The sequence below is a fragment of the Salvelinus namaycush genome, chromosome 30 (genome assembly GCF_016432855.1).
Source record: "Salvelinus namaycush isolate Seneca chromosome 30, SaNama_1.0, whole genome shotgun sequence".
In the NCBI taxonomy this organism is placed as follows: Eukaryota; Metazoa; Chordata; class Actinopteri; order Salmoniformes; family Salmonidae; genus Salvelinus; species Salvelinus namaycush.
The window spans coordinates 22963746-22988149 of NC_052336.1; the positions used below are offsets into that span (position 1 = coordinate 22963746).

General features: G+C 46.3%; 1 protein-coding gene across 1 annotated transcript in view; it reads left to right on the forward strand.

Moving 5' to 3' along the window:
• The window catches only part of LOC120025062 (neural-cadherin-like), a 168536-nt gene extending 158791 nt beyond the window's left edge, over window positions 1-9745 (forward strand). Inside the window, exons 24-27 of the mRNA XM_038969498.1 lie at window positions 5127-5254; window positions 7094-7221; window positions 7698-7821; window positions 9680-9745. Coding sequence (XP_038825426.1) covers window positions 5127-5254; window positions 7094-7221; window positions 7698-7821; window positions 9680-9745 — 446 coding nt within the window. The remainder of the gene's footprint in view (window positions 1-5126; window positions 5255-7093; window positions 7222-7697; window positions 7822-9679) is intronic.
• Window positions 9746-24404: the final 14659 nt, after the last annotated feature.

Here is a 24404-nt window from a genome sequence, read left to right on the forward strand (position 1 = left end):
GTAATTACAACGGGGTGTACATATTTAGAGCTTTAATGAACTTGTTGAGCTATGTGGACGTGCTTAGCATACAATCTCAAGATAAGGTCTGGAGTAAATAACATACGATGTTTGTGTGTACGTGTTTGTGGCTCCATTCCACATTATGTTTGCTTTCGAGTATTAGCACTCGATTCAATGCTGGAAGACATTTTGTGTGTGCGTGTGTGCATGTGTGTATGAGTGCGTGTGTGTGTGGGTGGGTGCGTGTATGTGTGTATGTGTGTGCGTGTGCGTGTGTGTGTTTGAATGGGAAACAAAGGAGAAAGGATACAGTAGAAGTGTCAAGTTTCAATGTTTTTTTGCCACATGCACAGGACAGTCTTCAGTCTGCAGTCTCAACACGATGCATAATTAGTGTGTTGTACTGTGAAGATGTAAAGATGTCTGCAGATGTTGCAGTAAGTCAGGGTTTCCCAAACTCGGTCCTTGGGCCCTTTCTGGGTGCACGTTTTGGTGTTTGCCATAGCACCACACAGCTGATTCAAATAATCAACATCCACAGCCTCACAGCCTCACAGGCTCACATCCCAATCCACAGCTACTGGGTGTGGAGGGAGAGACATAGTCTGAAGAAGAGAGACAAAATCCAACAAAAGTCTGTGTCACATGAGCTTCCTATTCTTAATCCAGCACTGTGCCAGAGAGGACAGAGAGAGTGACAGGGAAGACAGAGAGCGATGAATAGAGCATGGATATTAGTGGAAGGGGTGTCTGAACAAGATGTGTAGAACATTTTAGAATTGCAGGAGGGAGATATGGCAGAAAGGCAGAGGGGAGATGGCAAGTATATACGGCTGAGACTTAAAGCGAGAAAAAGACAATAACAGTACAGCCCAACGTCTCTATATTACTCTCACCCACAGGTTGACTGTGTCAAACCTTATTATTTCTCGCTGTTTAGCAGTGCAACCTATTAAACCTTATCATTTCCCACTGCTTCCCGGCCCGTATCTCCTTATTAAAGACGTTGAACGGCTCGCTGGCTGCCTCCTGCAGCCCTGCCCACTCACTGTCTGTTCTCCGCTGTGCTTTACCTTGCTGTGCTGTTTATTCCCCCATGGGCCTTTGTACCATGCATCACCACCACTAATGTGGCATAGCACAGACCTGCCTCTGCAAAACACCCATGCATGGCCTACATTCTCTGCTGTTCCCCTGGGATAAAAGGCCCAAATGTAGCCATTTGTACAGTATATCAATATCTAATCATTTCTGGATAACAATTAAGTAGCTTACTGTAGTAGAAATAAACAAAAACAGCTTTTTTAGCAAAAAACGACCGTATTTCTCAAGCAATAATTTTGCTAGGACTGTCTGGGAGTTGTCTGAGTGGGGAGGGGGAAATTGAAAACCAGCTGTTATTGGCAGAGAGGTTTGGAACTCTGTTATTCATCCATTAACTAATTCACCACCTGGTGATGTCACCAGGCAAGCCAAAACTCCACCCATGCAAAACATGCTGATTAGAAGGTCCTTGGTAGATTGTATTTTCAACCAGAAACTATCAGGAAATAATATCATTTTTTTCACTCTTTTACACGGTTAGTTTCATCAGCTGTTGCACAATATGATACAAAACACAGGAGAAACATAATTTTGACTGCACCGGGCCTTTAAGTGATAGAGCACCGAGCCAGTATGGCAAGTAGCCTGCAGGGCTGTTCAATTCCGGTCCTGGAGGGCCGAAACACTTCTGTTTTTTGTTTCTAACTGGTAGTTAATTGCACTCACCTGGTGTTCCAGGTCTGAATGAGTCCCTGATTGGAAGAAGAGGATGAAAACCAGAAGTGTTTCTGCGCTCCAGAACTGACATTGAACAGCCCGGGTTTAGAGAGAATGGCATCCTATTCCCTTTATAGTGCACTACTTGACCACAAAGTAGTGCATTATAAATTGAATAGGGAACTATTTGGGATGCGGCCAGTGTCTGTTACTGCCCAGATTGGGCCTGTATGAGATTACTGGACAGGTCTGAGGTGATTTGTTCTGGGCCGGACAGAGCAATGGATGTTGCCCTAGCAGGGAGGAAGATGTCTTTGGTTCTGCTTGTTAACTTTTCCATGGCTCATAATCTTTGCCCCGGTCTGATGTGGGTCAGACAGATATGTGCTTCATACTGAAAGCATTATATTGAGTTATGGATGTGTATAGTGTAGGTTTGCAGGGCATATGGTATCTTTTAGAGTGCCCATTGGTCTGTCCTCACCTCTAAATGTAATACGTGGTATATTTGTCTCTAAATCCCGCCAGAGATCTAGACCCTGTCTGTGCTGTCTCCTGCCTTTGACTGCTGGAACAGTGAGATCATAGTTAAATGAGTCGCATTATTGTAAACTCCCCCTTCTCAAGGGTACGAGCCATGGGGCTGAGCTTGTCCAATCAATAGACAAATTAACTGGACAAATTAAATTTGGGTGATTACGTACTCCTGCAGAATGGGAAACAGGCTCTCAGGGCTCGGCTGGGGATCCAGTTTACACCTCGTTGCCAAGAGTTGCATCCAGCTCCAAGGATAGAGCAGAAAAAATGTCATCACTCACTTTGTCTCATTCTGACCTGATGGCAGCCTATTTATCATGCTTTTAATATGTGTAATTCAGATTTTCTTAATAAATGCAACTAAAAAGCCAGATGTTTCAAAAAATGATTGAGTAATGGTATGGAAATAAACTCAATGAATGTAATGTTTATTTGCTAGCAGCTTGTAAGCCAATTTTTAACAGGCAAGGTTATTGCATTTTTTTACCCATAATAAATTGAATCATAATACCCGGCTGAATGTAAACATCTCAGGCATTTTGCATTGGACTATTTTTACATATTTTGCTTTATGCAGTACTACTGTTGGTGGTCTCAGAAGGAACTGAGAAACAGGCTGACTAAGAATGAGGTGAACCCCCCCCCAAACACGCACACACAACCCCCCAACAGACACACACACGTGTAGACACAGCATCTGGCAGATGAAAGCGAGCAGAGAGCTACACTGAGTGTGAAACGCACATTACGGTCAATTTGCAGAAACCTGTTTCACAGTCTTTTAGCGCTGCGCCCATTTCAAATATCGCTTTTAAGTTTGGGTCCTGTTTCCTGGGGGTATGGGGGTGTTTGCTGACAGTCAATTTATATTAAAGGCACCACAGTCACAGACTCTCTTTCTCTGTTGCTGGGCTGCTGATTTGTATATACTGAGTGATTTGTAATGCTGTTTATGCAGTCCATATGGTCCCTGCCTCAAACATATTCCCTTCAGGCCTTCAGAAAAGAGGCAATTTTTCATATTTAAGTGGGAGTGCCATGCTATGGAGGCTGAGACCCTCTGGCTTCCCCCTCACCAAGACGCTCGACAGGGAAGGTTCATCTGCAGGGATGTCGAGGAGGAGACCATGATGAATAAGGGATGAGGAGGGGAGATTAGCCGTGACCGTGCTGAGTCCACCAACCGGAGTTTAAGAGCAAAAGCTTGTAGTAACCTGAGTACACCCGGGCGTACTCTCCCTGTCCAAGATCATTTGATACGGGCACAACATAAAGCCCATTTGGCCTGTCTGCCCACCCTTCAGCCTCCCTGCCTGACCAACACAGCACAGCCCAGCCGGTCCATGCCTGTGGAAGTTCTCCTCTCAGGCCCTCAACATCCCTCTCCTCTCCTTCCCTCTCTCTTTTCAACTCAACCAAGCCTCCAACGGTTCACACCTGTCACCCCGCAGTCTGTCCTCTTTTCTCCTGAAATGTCACGTCAGTCCCAACAAGGAGGGTCGGGACCCTTGTCAGATTGAGATACCCTGTGGGACAGTGTCAGTCTCTTGCTTGATGGTGGTGGCCACTGTGGGCCTTTCACATGAAAAGGGCTTTTCACTCAGGCTTAGGCTGGGCTCTGTACATCAGTGACTTACTGCTAGCTCAAAGTAATCTCTGTCTGAGCACAGGTTGCCTACTGGGAATCCACTGTGAGAACACTGCAGAGAGACAGGTGGGAGAGGGAGAAAGAGAAAAGGTTGGGGTTATAAAAGAGAAAGACACGACAAGCCAGATAGAGTGACTGTCATGGAGAGAGGCAGGGTGGAAGAGAATGGGATGACGAAAGCCAGAAAACGATAAAGACCTATAGGAGAGGGAGAACAACCGTCTCTGTCGAAAACAGAGCATTTGTGAGCCTAGAAAATAGAGCGACGTGGAGTTTATATTTACAGCGCTATTCTCTCCTGAACTCTTAAACTGTGGATGTCATGTTGATTTATGGAGGAACCGTGGTTGGTTGACATGTTGTTTACCCACAATCCTTTGCAAACAGTATAAAGCATACAACGAGTCTTAACTGGTTCATTAATTTTTAATTTCCCATTTGACTAAGTCAGAAAATAGAATCACTTTTTAATGTTTATTGTTTTGTGGTGGGGGGGAGGGGGGCATAATTGCATAGCGCCAGGCACTGTTGTAATCCTTGTTGTGGAGTGAGCATGATGACGTCGGACTGTTAGTTATATTTAACTGGTTTACTATTAGCTTTGCACCTTTGACTGTTGTTGTTTTTCAGGTTCTAATACTGGCCCAGGTTATTAGATGTCATTTTAAGTATGTCATCTTTCTGAACAGACTGCTGAAAGCACTGAGGTGCCTGTTTTTACTTTAGCCTGGGGTTGGGTGAGCACACACCACTCTTACAGAATTTCGACCGTTTATTTATTTATTTTAATTTTTTATTTCACCTTTATTTAACCAGGTAGGCTAGTTGAGAACAAGTTCTCATTTACAACTGCGACCTGGCCGAGATAAAGCAAAGATAAAGCCAAGCAGTGCGACACAAACAACAACACAGAATTAAGTTGAACGTAGGTCAGTTGACTCTGATTGGTTGACTGTGCTTCGCTGTGGTTGCTTGTTCTTGGTGTGTTGCAGTGATCAGATGAAATGGGTACAGAAGTGATGGCCTCAGGATGAAGTGGTCTGTGTGTGGTTGTATCTGATCCTCCCTGGCATTAAGAGTATGTGATGGGGGTTTGAATGGTCATCCCTGGGGATGTAACCACCATGTGTGACCTCATGTCGGTGTCCTCTCTCTCTCTCTCTCTCTCTCCCCTCAGAGCTGATCGATGGCACTCCCACACTCAAGATAAACCATGGCTCGGGCACACTGGTCTTGCAGTTGCCAGGCAACGTGAACGTGGCGGACAGACGGTGGCACCGTCTGGATGTGAGGAGCAACAGTAAGGTGGGTGTCTGAAGTCTGAGCTGCTGCCAAGCTTATACCATCCCATGGACCCCCCCCCCCACACACACACACACACACACACACACACATCTCCCCCCAACACTAGCCATATGCTGTTCATTCTTATAGAACTCCAGGGGAAGTTTAATGCAAACAGGTGGTGTCTCTGCTAGACTAGTCCTGTTTTCATGACATCGTCTGGAGAAGTAGGAGGGTTTGAGTGGTTTGGATTCAGTGGAGATCGAATGGGTACCTCCTGAATACATTACTGTGTACGGCCGCTGTGGCTGTATGACCGCGCTAACAACAACTTCGTTCATCTACCAGGTCTGAAAAACAAACTCAGGGTTATTCGGGAAATAGTACATGTATTATATAAACAGTGTCATACAAACACTGTATTAGTATTTGTATGCCATTTACAAACTCAAAATGAATGCACCTCAATGTCTGCTATGAAATAACTTGTTGAATATGCTCGTTGAAAACAATGAACTGGTTTTGAGTAGATGTTGAATAGGACCTTTTAGAAGCAAATGAGTTACATTTGTATGGTTAGTTAGTTCTTGCAGTAGAATATAGTACAGATTGATATAATACAGATATTAAAGAGGATTTACTGGCAATAATGGAGCTCATATTAGACTGGTGGGCCAGCCAGTATCTGAGGTCTTGATATTCCTGATGTCTTGATATTCCTGATGTCCTGATATTCTGGATGTCCTTATATTCTTGATGTCTTGATATTCCTGATGTCCTGCTATTCTGGATGTCCTGATATTCTGGATGTCCTGATATTCTGGATGTCCTGATATTCCTGATGTCCTGATATTCCGGATGTCCTGATATTCCGGATGTCCGGATGTCCTGATATTCCGGATGTCCTGATATTCCGGATGTCCTGATATTCCGGATGTCCTGATATTCCGGATGTCCTGATATTCCTGATGTCCTGATATTATCTGATGTCCTGATATTCCTGATAGTCCCGATGTGTTTATATTCCTGATGTTCTGATATTCCTGATGTCCTGATAATATCTGATGTGCTGATATTCCTGATGTCCTGATATTATCTGATGTCCTGATATTCTTTATATTCCTGATGGGTTGATATTCCTGATGTCCTGATATTCCTGATGTCCTGATGTATTGATATTCCTGGTGTCCTGATATTTCTAATGTCCGGATATTATCTGATGCCTTTATGTTCCTGATGTGCTGATATTCCTGATGTCCTGATATTATCTGATGTCCTGATATTCCCGATGTCCTGATGTTCTGATATTCCTGATGTCCTGATATTATCTGATGTCCTGATATTCCTGATGTGCTGATATTCCTGATGTCCTGTTATTCCTGATGTCCTGATATTATCTGATGTCCTGATATTCTTTATATTCCTGATGTCCTGATATTATCTGATGTCCTGATATTCCTTATATTCCGGATGGGCTGATATTCCTGGTATCCTGATATTCCTGATGTCCTGATGTGTTGATATTCCTGGTGTCCTGATATTCCTGATGTCCGGATATTATCTGATTCCCTTATATTCCTGATGCCCTTATATTCCTGATATGCTGATATTCCCGATGTGCTGATATTCCTGATGTGCTGATATTCCTGATGTCTTTATATTCCTGATGTGCTGATATTCCTGATGTGCTGATATTCCTAATGTCCTGATGTGCTGATATTCCTGATATTTCTGATGTCCTGATATTAGCCGATGTCTTGATATTCCTGATGTCCTGATAATCTGGATGTCCTCATATTCCTGATATTCCTGATGTCCTGATATTTCCGATGTGCTGATATTCCTCATGTGCTCCTGTAGGAGGTACGCTTCACACTGGACCGCTGTGCTGGGGCCACCGTCATGGAAATGGAGGGAGTGGGCAGCTGGCTGACCACAGAGGACCACTCGTCCTGTGAGGTCACTGGGGTCACGCCCAACCTGGACAGGTAACCTACTCACGCCTCTCTCTTTCTCTCTCTCTCTCTCTCGCTCTCTCTTACTCTCTCTCTCTCTATTTGTGTCTGTCTGTTGCTCTCACTCTTTCTTTCTCTCTTTCTCTCTACATCTAGCTCTCTGTCTTTCTTGCACTCTCTTTCTTTCTCTCTCTCTCGCTCTCTTTCTTTATTTCTCTATCTCATTCTCTCTCCCTCTGCCTATCTGTCTCTCTCTCTCTCCCTATCGGTCTCTCTCTCTTTCCCTCTCTCTCTCGCTCTCTCTCAGGCTCTCTCTCTCTCTTTCTCTGTCTATCTTTGTCTCTCTCCTCCTTTATACAGAATAGACACCTTTCACATAGTCAAACTCAGAACACCAGATTGGTGGGGGACAAGGCTATGTATTACGGGTTGAAAAAAGTACTGCAGTAGAAAATAGGGATGGATAGGTGTATGAAAAGTACTGACAATGTTGTTATTTTATTCCTCAGGCACCTGAATGGGACCCAGGTGTTACAGCTGGGTGGAGTCAATGAGAACCTGCCCTATGTCTACCCGCAGTTACAACACAAACACTTTACCGGCTGCATCCGGAACCTCATTGTCGACAGCAAGGTAATGCGCGCTACAATGTATTTCTTCCCAATCAGCATACACCATGAATAGCCTTGGGAAGCAATGTAGTTCTTATACAACACGTAACAGCTCCATTGTAAAGAATTACACTTGTACTGCAGGCAGCATGGTGTTGTTAAACTGCATACAGCATCTCACATAAATGCTTTCAAACCTTTCCCACGGACATTGTCACAGCAACACTTCTGTAGAGAAGGTATGCTCCGGGATTGCATTCAGTGCATATCCACTAGACACAGTCTGAACTGGTAGATATGCCACTATGGCAACAGTCGTCATGGGGAGGACAGCGGTCCTTCTGCCCATGTGACTCCATGACACTGTGTGACACTGGGAACTAAAGGTATTTGTCACTAAAACACTCTCCTGCACGCCCGCTGGCTCCAAAACGTAGGGCTGAGGTTCGATACAATATTCATAGATCTCTTATTGTAGAGTGGAAAGACTGGGGGCGTGGGTGGAACATGTGAGAGAGGGGGAAGACAGGAGGAAAGGAGGAGGATGTCTGTGCCATTGAACTTGTTCAAGCGTGAGGCAGGGGTGAATGTTTGTGCAAGAGAAGGGAAGGCGCGGATTTTTAGACTTCAATTGTTCTTCTATTCTGAATCTACATCTTCCCACAATGTCAGAGTTGATTTATGTTACTCTCTGTCGTCGCTTCTCTCTCTCTCTATTTGTCTGTATCTCTCCTGCTCTCTGGGACAGATTAACTATACTATGGGTCTGCAACCATGCACTAATGGTTTTCATTTTCAAAAATGATCAGTAAAATGAATGTGAAGAAAAACCAATCTGTAGATGAAAACAGCCTTTTCTTTATGAAAGCAACTTGTGAAAACATTGATGCTTTCACTGAAAGCGACTTACATTGATGCAAGCATACATTTTTCATATGAGTGGCCCAACGGGGAATCGAACCCAAGATCCTTCCGTTGCAAGCGCTATGCACAGAGGACCACACATACGCAAATGATTAGCAAGTCTAGTCTTCTACATCTATCCAACTCTGTTCCACTCTCTCTATCCATCTCTATATTTCTGAGTGAGGCAGAGACGGGTGCTCACTACTGGGAAAGTCTGCTAATTATGTTCGGTGAAAAGATGTGATTGTGATTGGCGTCTCGTGCACATCAACAAACACACACCTGCACACATACTCCCGTACACACAGAGATGTATGTTGGATCTATGAGTGTGCGTAGTGTCTCTCTGTAAAATGGGTTTTGACCTCTGTCTTGAGAAGGATCAGACTTGGAGTGCCCAGCTCTATGGTGAGGTCAGAACCAATTTGTACCGTTTTGCAGATTGGCTCAACGGCTACCGTGGTTTACGAGCAGCCAGCTCCGCTGAATGGTGGGAACTCGTAAATGGGGAGATTGGACATATTAATGTCCTTTACGGTATGCTATTGTGAGCAGGACTTAAGATTTCAAGGTTTTCCTGTCCTTTCACAGCATTGCCCTCCGCCAGCTCCTTTGTGTGCCTGTGGATTGGTTTGATCCTACGAAAACCCAGTCATTTACATTCCAAGAAATTGCATGAAAGGTGAAAGCATAAAGTTTCGGTGACCTTTGCCCTCAGTTTTTTTGGAAAACGAACAATTGTTATTTCGTTCTCTTTTTCCCTCTCTCTATCCATCTCCTTCTCTCACTTGTATCTATCCTTGTGCCTCCCTTTTAACCTGTCTACTGCTTTCTATCTTACACCGTACAATATTAATATCTCCCTTTGGCATACATATCCTACTCCCCCTTTCCCCCCTCCATCTCTGTCCTCTCTCCATCTCTCCCCATACACAGTTCTATGACTTGGGCACTCCAGCTGACTCTGTGGGCAGCTCCCCAGGCTGTCTGACTACGGATGGGAGCTGTGTCAACGTGGGCATCCCCTCCTGTGGCCCTAGGGGGCGCTGCCATGGAGAGTGGGGCTCCTTCAGCTGCCAGTGCATACCGGGGTACACTGGGAATCAGTGTGAGCAGGGTACGTACCTCAACATGTATGTGTTGAGTGCTTGTTTGGAGGTCATGCGTGAGGGCATTGATGAATTTGATTTTGTTTCGATTAGATTAAATTAATGTTCGTGAGATGAAATGTGTTAATGAGTGCCTGGGTGCAGTCAGATAGCTATCATGGGGAAGGTGTGTGTGTGTCTGTGTTTCAACTTTCGTTAGTCGTATGTACAGGATACACAGAATCTAACGAAACCTGCTTACTTGCAGGTTCCTTCTCGAGAATAAACAACAATAAGAAATAATAATGAAAGATAAGAATACGAAAATTAAGTAAATGGCTCAGTAGAATAGAATACACATTTTAGCATAAGTATAATACAGGAAGGCACAATTTATAGACCAATATTTACACATGTTTTGGGGAAGGGATGATTGGTGTTTAAATTGTCCAGTATACGTCTGGTAGCAGCAGATGTGATATGTGTGTAGCATGAATGTACTGTATGTATGTATGTGTGTGTGTGTGTGTGTGTGTGTGTGTGTGTGTGTGTGTGTGTGTGTGTGTGTGTGTGTGTGTGTGTGTGTGTGTGTGTGTGTGTGTGTGTGTGTGTGTGTGTGTGTGTGTGTGTGTGTGTGTGTGTGTGTATTTGTGCTAAGATGTGGAGAATCAGAGCAGGTGGTCAGTCCAGTTCAAGTGTTCAGCAGTCTGATGGCTTGTAGATAGAAGCTGTCTGTTGGTGTGCGTGCGTGCGTGTGCGTGCGTGAATGCATGCACGTGTCTGTCTGTGTGGTGTGGGAGGACTAATTGACTGGTGGAGTCAAATGGGAGATGAAAGAAATGCTTGGGAGCGTGTTTGATCTAAGATCAAGGCGTGTGAGGGTATCATTAGGCTAACAGTATTGTGAATCGACTTAGTAGAGTAGTGTATCTCTTGAATTCACTCTGGATGAATATCAGTCCAGACTCCTACAGTATACAGTGTGTCCAGTGTTTATGGTGAGATGTCTAGCTGACTCACTGTCTTTTCTTCTGTGTTTTGTTGGCAGAAGTTCCAGAGTATTCCTTTGATGGGCGGAGTCATGTTCATTACCAGTTGGCATCTCCTCTGCCAGCCCGGCGGACCCAGGTACAGGTTCTGGTCCGGACCCGCAAACATGGTAGTGCCATCCTCAGCCTACTGTCCAAGGAACAGACTGAATACCTGCATATAGAGGTGAGACTGAGCTTTTCTCCCTCTTCTCCCTCTCTCTCTCTCTCTCTCTCTCTCTCTCTCTCTCTCTCTCTCTTTCTCTCTCTCACTTTGTTTCTCTCTTTCTCTCCCTCTCCCTCTCCCTCTCTCTCTCTCCCTCTCTCTCTCTCCCTCTCTCTCTCTCCCTCCCTCTCTCTCTCTCTCCTTCTCTCTCTCCTTCTCCCCTCTCTATTTTTTACATCTTCTCTTGACTCACCCTTTTGTCTTCATATCTCTGTTTCTCCCGACCATGGGAGCTCATAATATGCTTTCATGGGCCCATAAAAATGTTCTCACCCCCCCCCCCCCCACCCCCCCCCCTCCCGCCAACTGTGTGATTGAGGTTAATCATAACATTAGTGTCATCTGTTATGTATACTGCTGTTTTTACAACATTTTCTCTCATCCCCCTAACCTTCCCCATCATCCACATATCTTTACTACAATGCCACAACGTGGGGAGTGGATTCATCACAGGAACATAAATGTCAGGCGTTTTCCGTGTGCAGCCAGTGTGAAATGCACCAATTCTGCAGACATCCTCCGATATTAACCCACAACAGAAGTGCAACGTTATAGTGCCGTGTTTGCTTTTATTCAGCCCACATTAGCGTGTGTTTCTCTTGGCTGAATGTATGCTCAGCGTGCGGAGGCTTTCAGAAGGAGCTTGAGATGCGCCCCCACACTCCATGGACTCCTTGTTTGAGGAGGAATCCCTACCTCACAGTGGCGTGTTTAGATTGCTGATTGCAGCTTTTTGTTTTTCTCTCCGCTCTCCTCTCCAAATCGTCACTGATTAATTATCTGTATGCCATCAGACTGGCGCGAGGAGAGCGCTGAGATGTGCGTCTCGCTCTCCGGAGTGGCAGGTTAGAGATTTCATTAGCGCAGCTCACAGTGTGACTCATGTGGTTGAAGCCTCACAGCGGTAGCCCTTATCTTTTTCATTCCCTCTGTCTTTTTTTCTTGTCCTCCGTCCTGATGGAGCAGATGCCTCCTGGGGTTTCTTGGGAGAAAGGTGTCTCTGATCTGTAAGGGTACCCACTGGGCACACACTGGTGGAATCAAAATTGTTTCCGCGTCATTTCAATGAAATAACATTGAACTAATGTGGAATAGACATTGAGTTGACGTCTGTGGCCAGTCGGTAGGCTAGCATTACTTTTCACTTCTAGCCCTGGTGAAGGCCAGCCGGACAATAGGGATGATAAATGCCATTTTAACATTGTTAACACCAGTAAAACAAAAGGGAGGAGAAGCCTTGAGCCTCCTGTCAATTAATACTTCTTGTCTGGTAGCCTGAATATAGACTCAGGAGCATATTGTACCTGTCAGATGTCCTCTACTCTCGCCCTATGCCTTGATGCCTTAGATTATGAGAGATGCAAGGGATCCCCACGTGTGTCCAAGATCAGAAATGTTTCTGATTGTCTGATAGCTGTATGGTTTTCTCTCCTCTGCCAACACACTGTGTGTGAATGGGTGGGTAGCATGGATCAATGTACTGCCTAATGAGACAGCTACTTCATTCAGCCAGCTGGGGGTTATATAGAACGCTTTTGAAAGTAATAAAGAGGCTGCTGATCTGGAAGGACGTAGAGATAATATACTGTACACAGAGATAATCTACTGTACACGGGGATAAGACAGGGGTTGCATAAGCATTCACAGACTTGTTAAAATACCTCAACCTTATTCCCACCCAGTTATAAACCCTGGCTTCATTTTTCATGTCATCTTCACACTTTCATTCCACCTGAATCCTGGTCATAGGGGTTATTGGAAGTAGATTTTGACTCCGTCTAAATGTATTCTTACTAATGCAGATTGGGGACAGAGCAGCGCTCGCTGGGTGCAGTAGAGGGAATTGGCAGCAACCCGAACCCCAGGCGCCACCTGAGAGAGCAGGAAACGGAGCTTATTCCCATTCAGCTTTAATTGGGGGGGAACATGAGGTGCCTCGGCAGCACTCGCTTAGTCTGGTAAAAGCGCCATCCCACTGAGGTCTAAAGATAATTAATAGTTCATTAGGAAACCTTGAAATAAGCAATCTCTCACCAGGAAAACAACCTTGGAGCCATCTTAGTGGAGCTCACTGCTTTTTCTCATGCATCTGAGCCAGCTGATGGGGTGGTGTATCAGGAGGTAAGCAGTTCACAGCTGTAGCCTTTTAGCGTGGTGGGAAGTAGAGGTCGAGGTATACGTGAGAAACTCTTCCCCCATATCCTCTCTTTCTGCTCGTCTCATACCACTGTTTACGTCGACATCAGCGGTGGAATAAAATTGAGTGTTTGCAAATTATGCTCAGCGGGAGCCTCGCAGGACGTTTTTTAAATCGAAATGAAGGCTGCTTCTCAACATATCAATGGCCCGTAGACTAACACACGCCTCGCTTTGGATCTGCGCGCCTGGATGCAAATAAACTGTTTGTCTTAAATGAATATTGCTCTCTGAAAGTCAAGTGGTTATCATTCGGGCCAGGCTGAAATGGAATTCGTTTTCTTTTCAAGATTTGAGGAAAGAGAAAAGCATGTTGCATAGAAAAAAGGAAACTGTCAGGCTTGCTGGATTGGGGCTTGTTGTTGTTGTTGTTGTTGTTGTGAAACAGAGTGGAGAGAGATAGAGAACGAGGGAGATAAGAACAAAGATAAGGATAGGCCAAAGAGGTAGATAGAGAGAGGTAGATAGAGAGAGGTAGATAGAGAGAGAGAGGTAGAGAGAGAGGTAGATAGAGAGAGAGAGGTAGAGAGAGAGGTAGATAGAGAGAGAGAGGTAGAGAGAGAGGTAGATGTAGAGAGAGAGGTAGATAGAGAGAGAGAGGTAGAGAGAGAGGTAGAGAGAGAGGTAGAGAGAGAGAAGTAGAGAGAGAGAGGTAGAGAGAGAGAGAAGTAGAGAGAGAGAGGTAGAGAAGTAGAGAGAGAGAGGTAGAGAGAGAGGTAGAGAGAGAGGTAGAGAGAGAGAGGTAGAGAGAGAGAGGTAGAGAGAGAGAGGTAGAGAGAGAGAGGTAGAGAGAGAGAGAAGTAGAGAGAGAGAGAAGTAGAGAGAGAGAGGTAGAGAGAGAGAGGTAGAGAAGTAGAGAGAGAGAGGTAGAGAGAGAGGTAGAGAGAGAGGTAGAGAGAGAGAGGTAGAGAGAGAGAGGTAGAGAGAGAGAGAAGTAGAGAGAGAGAGAAGTAGAGAGAGAGAGAAGTAGAGAGAGAGGTAGAGAGAGAGAGGTAGAGAGAGAGAGGTAGAGAGAGAGAGGTAGAGAGAGAGAGAAGTAGAGAGAGAGGTAGAGAGAGAGAGGTAGAGAGAGAGAGGTAGAGAGAGAGAGGTAGAGAGAGAGAGGTAGAGAGAAAGAGGTAGAGAGAAAGAGGTAGAGAGAAAGAGGTAGAGAGAGAGAGGTAGAGAGAGAGAGGTAGAGAGAGAGAGGTAGAAGTAGAGAGAGAGAGGTAGAGAGGTAGAGGTAGAGAGGTAGAGAGAGAGAGGTAGAGAGAGAGGTAGAGAGAGAGAGGTAGAGAAAGGTAGAGCGAGATAGAGAGAGAGAGAGATGTAGAGAGAGGTAGGTGGTGATGTGGCGAGAGAGAGGTAGAGAGAGAGAGATGTAGAGAGAGAGAGATAGATGTGTAGATGCTAGAGAAAGGAAGTTCTTTGAAAATGTGAGCAGCCCAGAAAGTGATTGTATGTCATAGAGCCCAGATGACCCACCCTCTAGAGGAAAAGTTAAAAAGAGAGTTGCTGAATAAATGGAGGCATATTGAATTCCCCAGGCCCTGATGTTTCTAATTACGGAGGCGGTATGTTTAATTCAGTTAGTGTGTGGCAGGGTCTTATCAGATCCAGCCCTCAGGGATTATGCTGTTTCCTCATGGTCCCAGAGTCACAGAATCATCATCCTCCTGCCATTTTCCTTTCCCTAATATCTCCGTCCTTAGTCTGCCTTCACATTGATGTCCTTTGCCTGTGTATCAGAAGAGCTATGTTGGTTTATTGAGTGGATTGTCCAACTGCTATTGGTTTTGTTTACTGCATGTATACTGCATCTTAACTCTCTGGGTCATGAATCATTTTTTTGGGGGGGTGGACTTAAGAGGGGTCTCTGGAATCTTCAATGATAAAAAAGTATTGACTCTCTTGCGATTCTATAACAGTAGTCTGACGTCAATAACCCCTATACCCTCTCCTCTCCCCCTCTCCTTCAGATCTACCAGGACCTACTGTCTGTCTTCTATAACTGTCTCCTCTCCTCCAGATCTACCAGGACCTACTGTCTGTCTTCTATAACTCTCTCCTCTCCTCCAGATCTACCAGGACCTACTGTCTGTCTTCTATAACTCTCTCCTCTCCTCCAGATCTACCAGGACCTACTGTCTGTCTTCTATAACTGTCTCCTCTCCTCCAGATCTACCAGGACCTACTGTCTGTCTTCTATAACTGTCTCCTCTCCTCCAGATCTACCAGGACCTACTGTCTGTCTTCTATAACTCTCTCCTCTCCTCCAGATCTACCTGGACCTACTGTCTGTCTTCTATAACTCTCTCCTCTCCTCCAGATCTACCAGTGCCTACTGGCTGTCTTCTATAACTCTCTCCTCTCCTCCAGATCTACCAGGGCCTACTGGCTGTCTTCTATAACTCTCTCCTCTCCTCCAGATCTACCAGGGCCTACTGGCTGTCTTCTATAACTCTCTCCTCTCCTCCATATCTACCAGGACCTACTGTCTTTCTTCTATAACTCTCTCCTCTCCTCCAGATCTACCAGGACCTACTGTCTGTCTTCTATAACTGTCTCCTCTCCTCCAGATCTACCAGGGCCTACTGGCTGTCTTCTATAACTCTCTCCTCTCCTCCAGATCTACCAGGACCTACTGTCTTTCTTCTATAACTCTCTCCTCTCCTCCAGATCTACCAGGACCTACTGTCTGTCTTCTATAACTCTCTCCTCTCCTCCAGATCTACCAGGACCTACTGTCTGTCTTCTATAACTCTCTCCTCTCCTCCAGATCTACCAGGACCTACTGTCTGTCTTCTATAACTCTCTCCTCTCCTCCAGATCTACCAGGACCTACTGTCTGTCTTCTATAACTCTCTCCTCTCCTCCAGATCTACCAGGGCCTACTGTCTGTCTTCTATAACTCTCTCCTCTCCTCCAGATCTACCAGGACCTACTGTCTGTCTTCTATAACTGTCTCCTCTCCTCCAGATCTACCAGGGCCTACTGGCTGTCTTCTATAACTCTCTCCTCTCCTCCAGATCTACCAGGACCTACTGGCTGTCTTCTATAACTCTCTCCTCTCCTTCAGATCTACCAGGACCTACTGTCTGTCTTCTATAACTCTCTCCTCTCCTCCAGATCTACCTGGACCTACTGTCTGTCTTCTATAACTCTCTCCTCTCCTCCAGATCTACCAGTGCCTACTGGCTGTCTTCTATAACTCTCTCCTCTCCTCCAGATCTACCAGGGCCTACTGGCTGTCTTCTATACCTCTCTCCTCTCCTCCAGATCTACCAGGGCCTACTGGCTGTCTTCTATAACTCTCTCCTCTCCTCCAGATCTACCAGGACCTACTGTCTTTCTTCTATAACTCTCTCCTCTCCTCCAGATCTACCAGGACCTACTGTCTGTCTTCTATAACTGTCTCCTCTCCTCCAGATCTACCAGGGCCTACTGGCTGTCTTCTATAACTCTCTCCTCTCCTCCAGATCTACCAGGACCTACTGTCTTTCTTCTATAACTCTCTCCTCTCCTCCAGATCTACCAGGACCTACTGTCTGTCTTCTATAACTCTCTCCTCTCCTTCAGATCTACCAGGACCTACTGTCTGTCTTCTATAACTGTCTCTTCTCCTCCAGATCTACCAGGGCCTACTGGCTGTCTTCTATAACTCTCTCCTCTCCTCCAGATCTACCAGGACCTACTGTCTGTCTTCTATAACTCTCTCCTCTCCTTCAGATCTACCAGGACCTACTGTCTGTCTTCTATAACTGTCTCCTCTCCTCCAGATCTACCAGGGCCTACTGGCTGTCTTCTATAACTCTCTCCTCTCCTCCAGATCTACCAGGGCCTACTGGCTGTCTTCTATAACTGTCTCCTCTCATCCAGATCTACCAGGGCCTACTGGCTGTCTTCTATAACTGTCTCCTCTCCTCCAGATCTACCAGGGCCTACTGGCTGTCTTCTATAACTGTCTCCTCTCCTCCAGATCTACCAGGGCCTACTGGCTGTCTTCTATAACTCTCTCCTCTCCTCCAGATCTACCAGGGCCTACTGGCTGTCTTCTATAACTCTCTCCTCTCCCCCAGATCTACCAGGGCCTACTGGCTGTCTTCTATAACTCTCTCATCTCCTCCAGATCTACCAGGGCCTACTGGCTGTCTTCTATAACTCTCTCCTCTCCTCCAGATCTACCAGGGCCTACTGTCTGTCTTCTATAACTCTCTCCTCTCCTCCAGATCTACCAGGGCCTACTGGCTGTCTTCTATAACCTGGGAGATGGAGACTACAACCTGACACTGCCCTCCTATCGCCTTGACAATGGCGAGTGGCACGAGGTCTACCTGGATCGCCACGACAACGAGTTGACCCTGCGTCTGGACGGGGGCGGGGGCAGACGGGAGACCAGTGCGGCTCCAAGCCGGAGCCGAGAGATCATCACCGACCCTGCAGTGGTGATGCTGGGAAACGCCTTCCCCTCAGGCTCCAACAAGAGCTTCCAGGGTGAGAAGACTGCAGGGAATGGGGCATGATGGGAAAGGCTGGGAGTGCGAGGCAGACAGTTAGTGACAGTTTGAGAACATGGCTTTCTAATAAAGTGCAGCCAGAATTAGGGGCTTTATCAATTCATAATCCTCTTTTTAGTGAGATTACAAAGTATTGTATTGCCGATTATAAATGATTCATATGACTGGTGAATGAATAATTCACACACATGCATCTTTAGAGTTAGGGGATGATGGCTGCCCTAGGGGAGGTTAGTATGAGATGGGTAAAGTGTGAGGTGGCTATGAGAGTATGCAGTGCAGTGCTCTGCAGTGCTGTGGAAATGGCATGTGACATGCAGGGAGAGAGACAATAGAATGTGCAAATACAAGGGTGGTCAGGCAGCTTTGCCTCAGGCAGAGCTGCGAGCTGTGTTTATTAAATGGACTTTAAAAGCCCTGAAAGACTAGTGTTGTAAGCGTGTCAGAGCATGGCAAAGAAAGTGAGTGGTGTGTGTTTGTGTGTCAGAGTGTGTACTTGTGTACTTGTGTGTGTGTGCTTGATTATCATACTGTCCTCTCCTCTCTCTCAAGGTTGCATGCGGGACCTGAGGCTGAACGGTCGATACGTGCCTCTGGATGGCCAGTCCAGAGACGGGGTCTCCGTGGTCAGTTCCCAGGGGCTCTCCATGGGCTGCTCCTCCGACTCCTGCAAGAGGAACCAATGTAGCCCCCCCTTCACCTGTGTTGACCTCTGGAGAGTCCATGAGTGCAGGTACGCACAATCGAACACAATTATCAAATCTCTCTCTATGTCATACAAACACACTGAGGCCCTCACTGTCTTCTTCAAGGACTACAGCGTCAGAAGCCAGTGCCTCATCCTCTCGCAGCCTTTAATCTTAGACAAACTTCCACTCATTCCCCATCAGTCAAACCAGGCCCTTTGATACACCTCAGTCCTGCAGGGCTGGCTGTAAACATGCCTGAGTCAAATGTTGCCAGGCAGTGTGTGGGCAGCTATTCAACCCAGGCCCCCTGGTCTAGCTCCTCTCTCTGATCCTGGTAATGGTGGTGATTTAAGAGGCTGTAGAAAGTCACAGGGATATAATGTTTTTCAACAGCCTGCAGGCTGCTCATCCTCACTGCTGCTCGTCAGCCTGGTTTAATGCTCTGTGTGAGTCCTACTGGTTTCACATCCTACTGGTTTCACGTGTGTATGCCGATTTGTGTCTCTGTGTCTGTGCGTGTCTGGATCGCAGAGCAACCAGAGAGAGAGAGAAGAGTCTAAATCATGAGTAACTATTTAATTGAGATGCATTTATTTTGATCAATACACTGTGTTATCCGCTATCCTCTGAATACAGTGGAGGACCAAAATAGAATCAGGAAATCAGAAAGGAGAGCTCTAACCTCTGTTTTATCGCTCTCTTTTAACCACATGTTCTAGTGTCTCCTCTTGCTCCTTCTTCCATCTTTTTTTTTAGGTGCCCCCCTGGCCACATGGTGAAGTTGAATGGTACGGGGAAGTTCTGCATCTACACCCTGTGTGCCAGTCGGCCGTGCCACCGGGGCACCTGCATGGCACAGTCGCCCTCCAAGTTCACGTGCCACTGCCCCGAGGGCTACCGGGGGCGCCACTGCGAGGTGGCGCTGGCCATCTACCGAGACGACGTGGGACTGAGCTTCAGCTCCCTGTTCGCCATTTGCATCTGCTTCATGGCTCTGCTAGGTAGCTATACCAACTACTGCCTGCTCTGGCTCTGCTAGGTAGCTATACCAACTACTGCCTGCTCTGTCTCTGCTAGGTAGCTATACCAACTACTGCCTGCTCTGGCTCTGCTAGGTAGCTATACCAACTACTGCCTGCTCTGGCTCTGCTAGGTAGCTATACCAACTACTGCCTGCTCTGGCTCTGCTAGCTAGCTATACCAACTACTGCCTGCTCTGGCTCTGATAGCTAGCTATACCAACTACTGCCTGCTCTGGCTCTGCTAGGTAGCTATACCAACTACTGCCTGCTCTGGCTCTGCTAGCTAGCTATACCAACTACTGCCTGCTCTGGCTCTGCTAGGTAGCTATACCAACTACTGCCTGCTCTGGCTCTGCTAGGTAGCTATACCAACTACTGCCTGCTCTGGCTCTGCTAGGTAGCTATACCAACTACTGCCTGCTCTGGCTCTGATAGCTAGCTATACCAACTACTGCCTTCTCTGGCTCTGCTAGGTAGCTATACCAACTACTGCCTGCTCTGGCTCTGCTAGGTAGCTATACCAACTACTGCCTGCTCTGGCTCTGCTAGGTAGCTATACCAACTACTGCCTGCTCTGGCTCTGCTAGGTAGCTATACCAACTACTGCCTGCTCTGGCTCTGCTAGGTAGCTATACCAACTACTGCCTGCTCTGGCTCTGATAGGTAGCTATACCAACTACTGCCTGCTCTGGCTCTGATAGGTAGCTATACCAACTACTGCCTGCTCTGGCTCTGCTAGGTAGCTATACCAACTACTGCCTGCTCTGGCTCTGCTAGGTAGCTATACCAACTACTGCCTGCTCTGGCTCTGATAGCTAGCTATACCAACTACTGCCTGCTCTGGCTCTGCTAGGTAGCTATACCAACTACTGCCTGCTCTGGCTCTGATAGCTAGCTATACCAACTACTGCCTGCTCTGGCTCTGCTAGGTAGCTATACCAACTATTGCCTGCTCTGGATCTGCTAGGTAGCTATACCAACTACTGCCTGCTCTGGCTCTGATAGCTAGCTATACCAACTACTGCCTGCTCTGGCTCTGATAGCTAGCTATACCAACTACTGCCTGCTCTGGCTCTGATAGCTAGCTATACCAACTACTGCCTGCTCTGGCTCTGCTAGGTAGCTATACCAACTACTGCCTGCTCTGGCTCTGATAGCTAGCTATACCAACTACTGCCTGCTCTGGCTCTGATAGCTAGCTATACCAACTACTGCCTGCTCTGGCTCTGCTAGGTAGCTATACCAACTACTGCCTGCTCTGGCTCTGCTAGGTAGCTATACCAACTACTGCCTGCTCTGGCTCTGATAGGTAGCTATACCAACTACTGCCTGCTCTGGCTCTGCTAGGTAGCTATACCAACTACTGCCTGCTCTGGCTCTGCTAGGTAGCTATACCAACTACTGCCTGCTCTGGCTTTGCTAGGTAGCTATACCAACTACTGCCTGCTCTGGCTCTGATAGCTAGCTATACCAACTACTGCCTTCTCTGGCTCTGCTAGGTAGCTATACCAACTACTGCCTGCTCTGGCTCTGCTAGGTAGCTATACCAACTACTGCCTGCTCTGGCTCTGCTAGCTAGCTATACCAACTACTGCCTGCTCTGGCTCTGCTAGGTAGCTATACCAACTACTGCCTGCTCTGGCTCTGCTAGGTAGCTATACCAACTACTGCCTGCTCTGGCTCTGATAGGTAGCTATACCAACTATTGCCTGCTCTGGCTCTGATAGCTAGCTATACCAACTACTGCCTGCTCTGGCTCTGCTAGGTAGCTATACCAACTACTGCCTGCTCTGGCTCTGATAGCTAGCTATACCAACTACTGCCTGCTCTGGCTCTGCTAGGTAGCTATACCAACTACTGACTGCTCTGGCTCTGATAGGTAGCTATACCAACTACTGCCTGCTCTGGCTCTGATAGCTAGCTATACCAACTGCTGCCTGCTCTGGCTCTGGTGATCGACCGCCCACCTGCCTGGCACCTGTCTGTCTGTCTGTCTGTCTGTCTGTCTGTCTGTCTGTCTGTCTGTCTGTCTGTCTGTCTGTCTGTCTGTCTGTCTCTCTCTGTCTGTCTGCCTGTCTGTGTCATCTCCATGGTAACACTGGACAGAACTCTTGGCTCTTCTCCTCTTCCCATTCAACCTCTTGTCGTGTCCATCTCCCCTATCGTTCTGTCTGCTGAGGTAGAGCACTGTACTGTAAGTCCATTGACAGGTCTAGTAGAAATTGCCTCAGTCTAACAGTGACAGTGTGTGGGCAGCGTATGGACCATGCTATGGTAGCAAGGTCCAGCTTATACTCTAGTTATAACAGGCAGTAAAAATGAGTCCCTTTGACCTTTGACCAGTACCCAGTAGTCCACCTTGATACATGCCTTTTGGTCAATCTAGTGTCAGCCAGTCATAGTCCGTCACTAGATCAGGTGTTAATGCGCTGGCTGTCTCCGGCTGTCCTGACCTCTATCCTCATCGGGCGTTCAACTTCTAGCCGTCGCTCAAAGCAGACCAAAAACTATTGCTAAGCTCAAATGATAATTTCCCCTCTCGTACCTTTGCTTAATTTTAAAGGCAACATGACCTTGATCATCCACAGCCACTGTTGCTTTTTACGTGTTAATTACTTGATTTGTAGGCGCACAATGTGTTGTTTACCGAAGCCCAAAGAATTTGAGATCAATGCACTATGGCTTTGGATAGAATTTCAATCAGCCAAGCATTCCACTCACAGCAACTTCAGTATCGAGAGAGAGGTTTTCTTCCCAGCTGCATTCAATCCAGTTTGTTTGGAGTGAATCCAAGCAGTTGAATAACTGGGAGTGTAAAGGGCTATGGCTCTCTTGACATTAAGCCGAACAAAAGCATCTCGTTCTGAAGCTTCCTTTTCTTAACGGTTAATAGGTTTATGGCATGATGCGAACGCTATACGCCTCCACCTCCTCACCCACTCCAATTCCTCCTCTCACCCACCTCCCTCCTCCGCTGGATGCAGAAGGAACCTCCCCACTGTCTCACACGTTCTCAGCTAGCTACAGCTGTGAGGAAATAGCAGGAGGCCTGCTCTCCTTGTCCGAAAAATAGATCTCAGTAAAGCTTGCCAGAACTGTATTGGAGAGGGACAAATTGCATCCGTGAAAATTACCCAATGTTCAGTTTTGCTGTCGTAGACTAAAAGCACAGTGATTTTTGTTGGGAATAAGCTATGCCTTTTGACTGCAGTAGGTGTTCCTTTGTAGGAGGGTGGTGCTACATGCTCAGTTAAAGGGTCCAGCTTGTTAGATCAATGATCGATCTATAAATAAAGATGAGTGTGTAGCCCTAAATGATCTGCTTAGGCCCATAGACCCACAGCGATAATATCAAGTGTAGTGCACCGGGTGTGTGCTGCCAAGGGGCCTTATCTTGAGGGACAGAGAGGACATCTCTCCAGATACCTCCGATATTTGTGATATTCCCCTAATGCGAATAGGCAATAATGCCTAGTTTTTTGCAAACTTGCAGCCTCTCCTCTGGCTATGTTTGTTTGTATGTCTCAGTATGCCCCTTAGCCATCCAGCGGGCTCTAACCTATGACTACAGGAGCTTATGCTCTGGCTTTACACCACTGTGCCAGAGGGCTCGTCATGGGCACTATCAACGAATACAGTAGAATGACGTCATCTACTGTATGAGTATGGTCTGTTAGTCTGCAGATGTTTCAAGGTTGTCCAGTGACCTCAATGACAAGAGACAAATGCAAAAGGCACAGAGTCCACAATGTACAGAAGTAGGAATTACAGAAAGAACGAGCTACATGTTGGAATGTACAGAATAAATCCCTCTTTGACTCCATAGTAGTGATACCTGATTGGGTACCAGGCTGTGGTTGCCAGCCTATCCTCTCCGTCCGCGAGAAGAACCCATGGATCTGGATTGCTTGGGCCATGTGATGCCAGGATCTGTTTGGAGGGATTGTGTGTCCGTGAAAAGTCTCAGGGTTGCTGATGTGGAAGTGAATTGACGAGCAGTGTCTTACAGCCTCCTCTCAACGCAGCCAGGGCTCCTTATTAAAACATAGTGAGTCAGAACTCTGAATGAACCTACCACTGGGTCTGACAGAGAGGGAGAGATGGAGAGGCCTCACACACATCATCCTATTAATGGTTATTACACCATTATTGCACCTCAAATCACTACACTAGAAGCGCAATGGGCAGGGCAATCCACACAATACAGCGCACACGGCGTCTTATCTGAAGTAGAGATTGATGTAGTTCTCAATACATTTTATTACATGAAATCGTATAGCAAGTCACATGCTACCTCAACTGCTACCTGAATCACTTTTCTAAACATTTTTGTGAGAGTCTATTTTACTCAGCGGACGAATGTTAGAGTAGAGGGATGCTATTCCATGTACTTTTGAATTGACTTGTGAATTACAAGCATCCTTTTATCACGATGTTAAGCCCTGTGCCATAAGATATTTTAATCATATTTAAAACACTATTCTCAAAACCCTCTTCGTATTTGTTTTCCATACTCCTATCCTCGTCTTTCTCTCTCATTTCCGCTGTTCTGATTCAACCTTTGTTCTTAAGGTGTCTTTGTCTTTAATCAGTCATATTTATGTTATGTCTTCTCCCTACTTTGTTACTGAACTGCTTGTTGATTGAGGTCTGCATATCCTACATTGTTTGTTCAATAATTCACAGTAAACCTGTTATTGGCTAAATGTAAAACATATTGATCTCTAACAAGATACAATCTCCATTATCCATCATTAAGCTGTATGGCTACAGAGAGAATGTTTTGGTTGCTAACTACACTGGTACTGAGTGTTGTCTACCAGCTGTGTGTGTAACAACAGGTTCTAAAAGACTGTACAACTGGCAGGTGAGGCTACACACTGAACATTCATGGTGAAAGGAATGGAACAGCTGGATTCTCCACTGTTTCAAGGTGTTGACTGATAATTCTGGA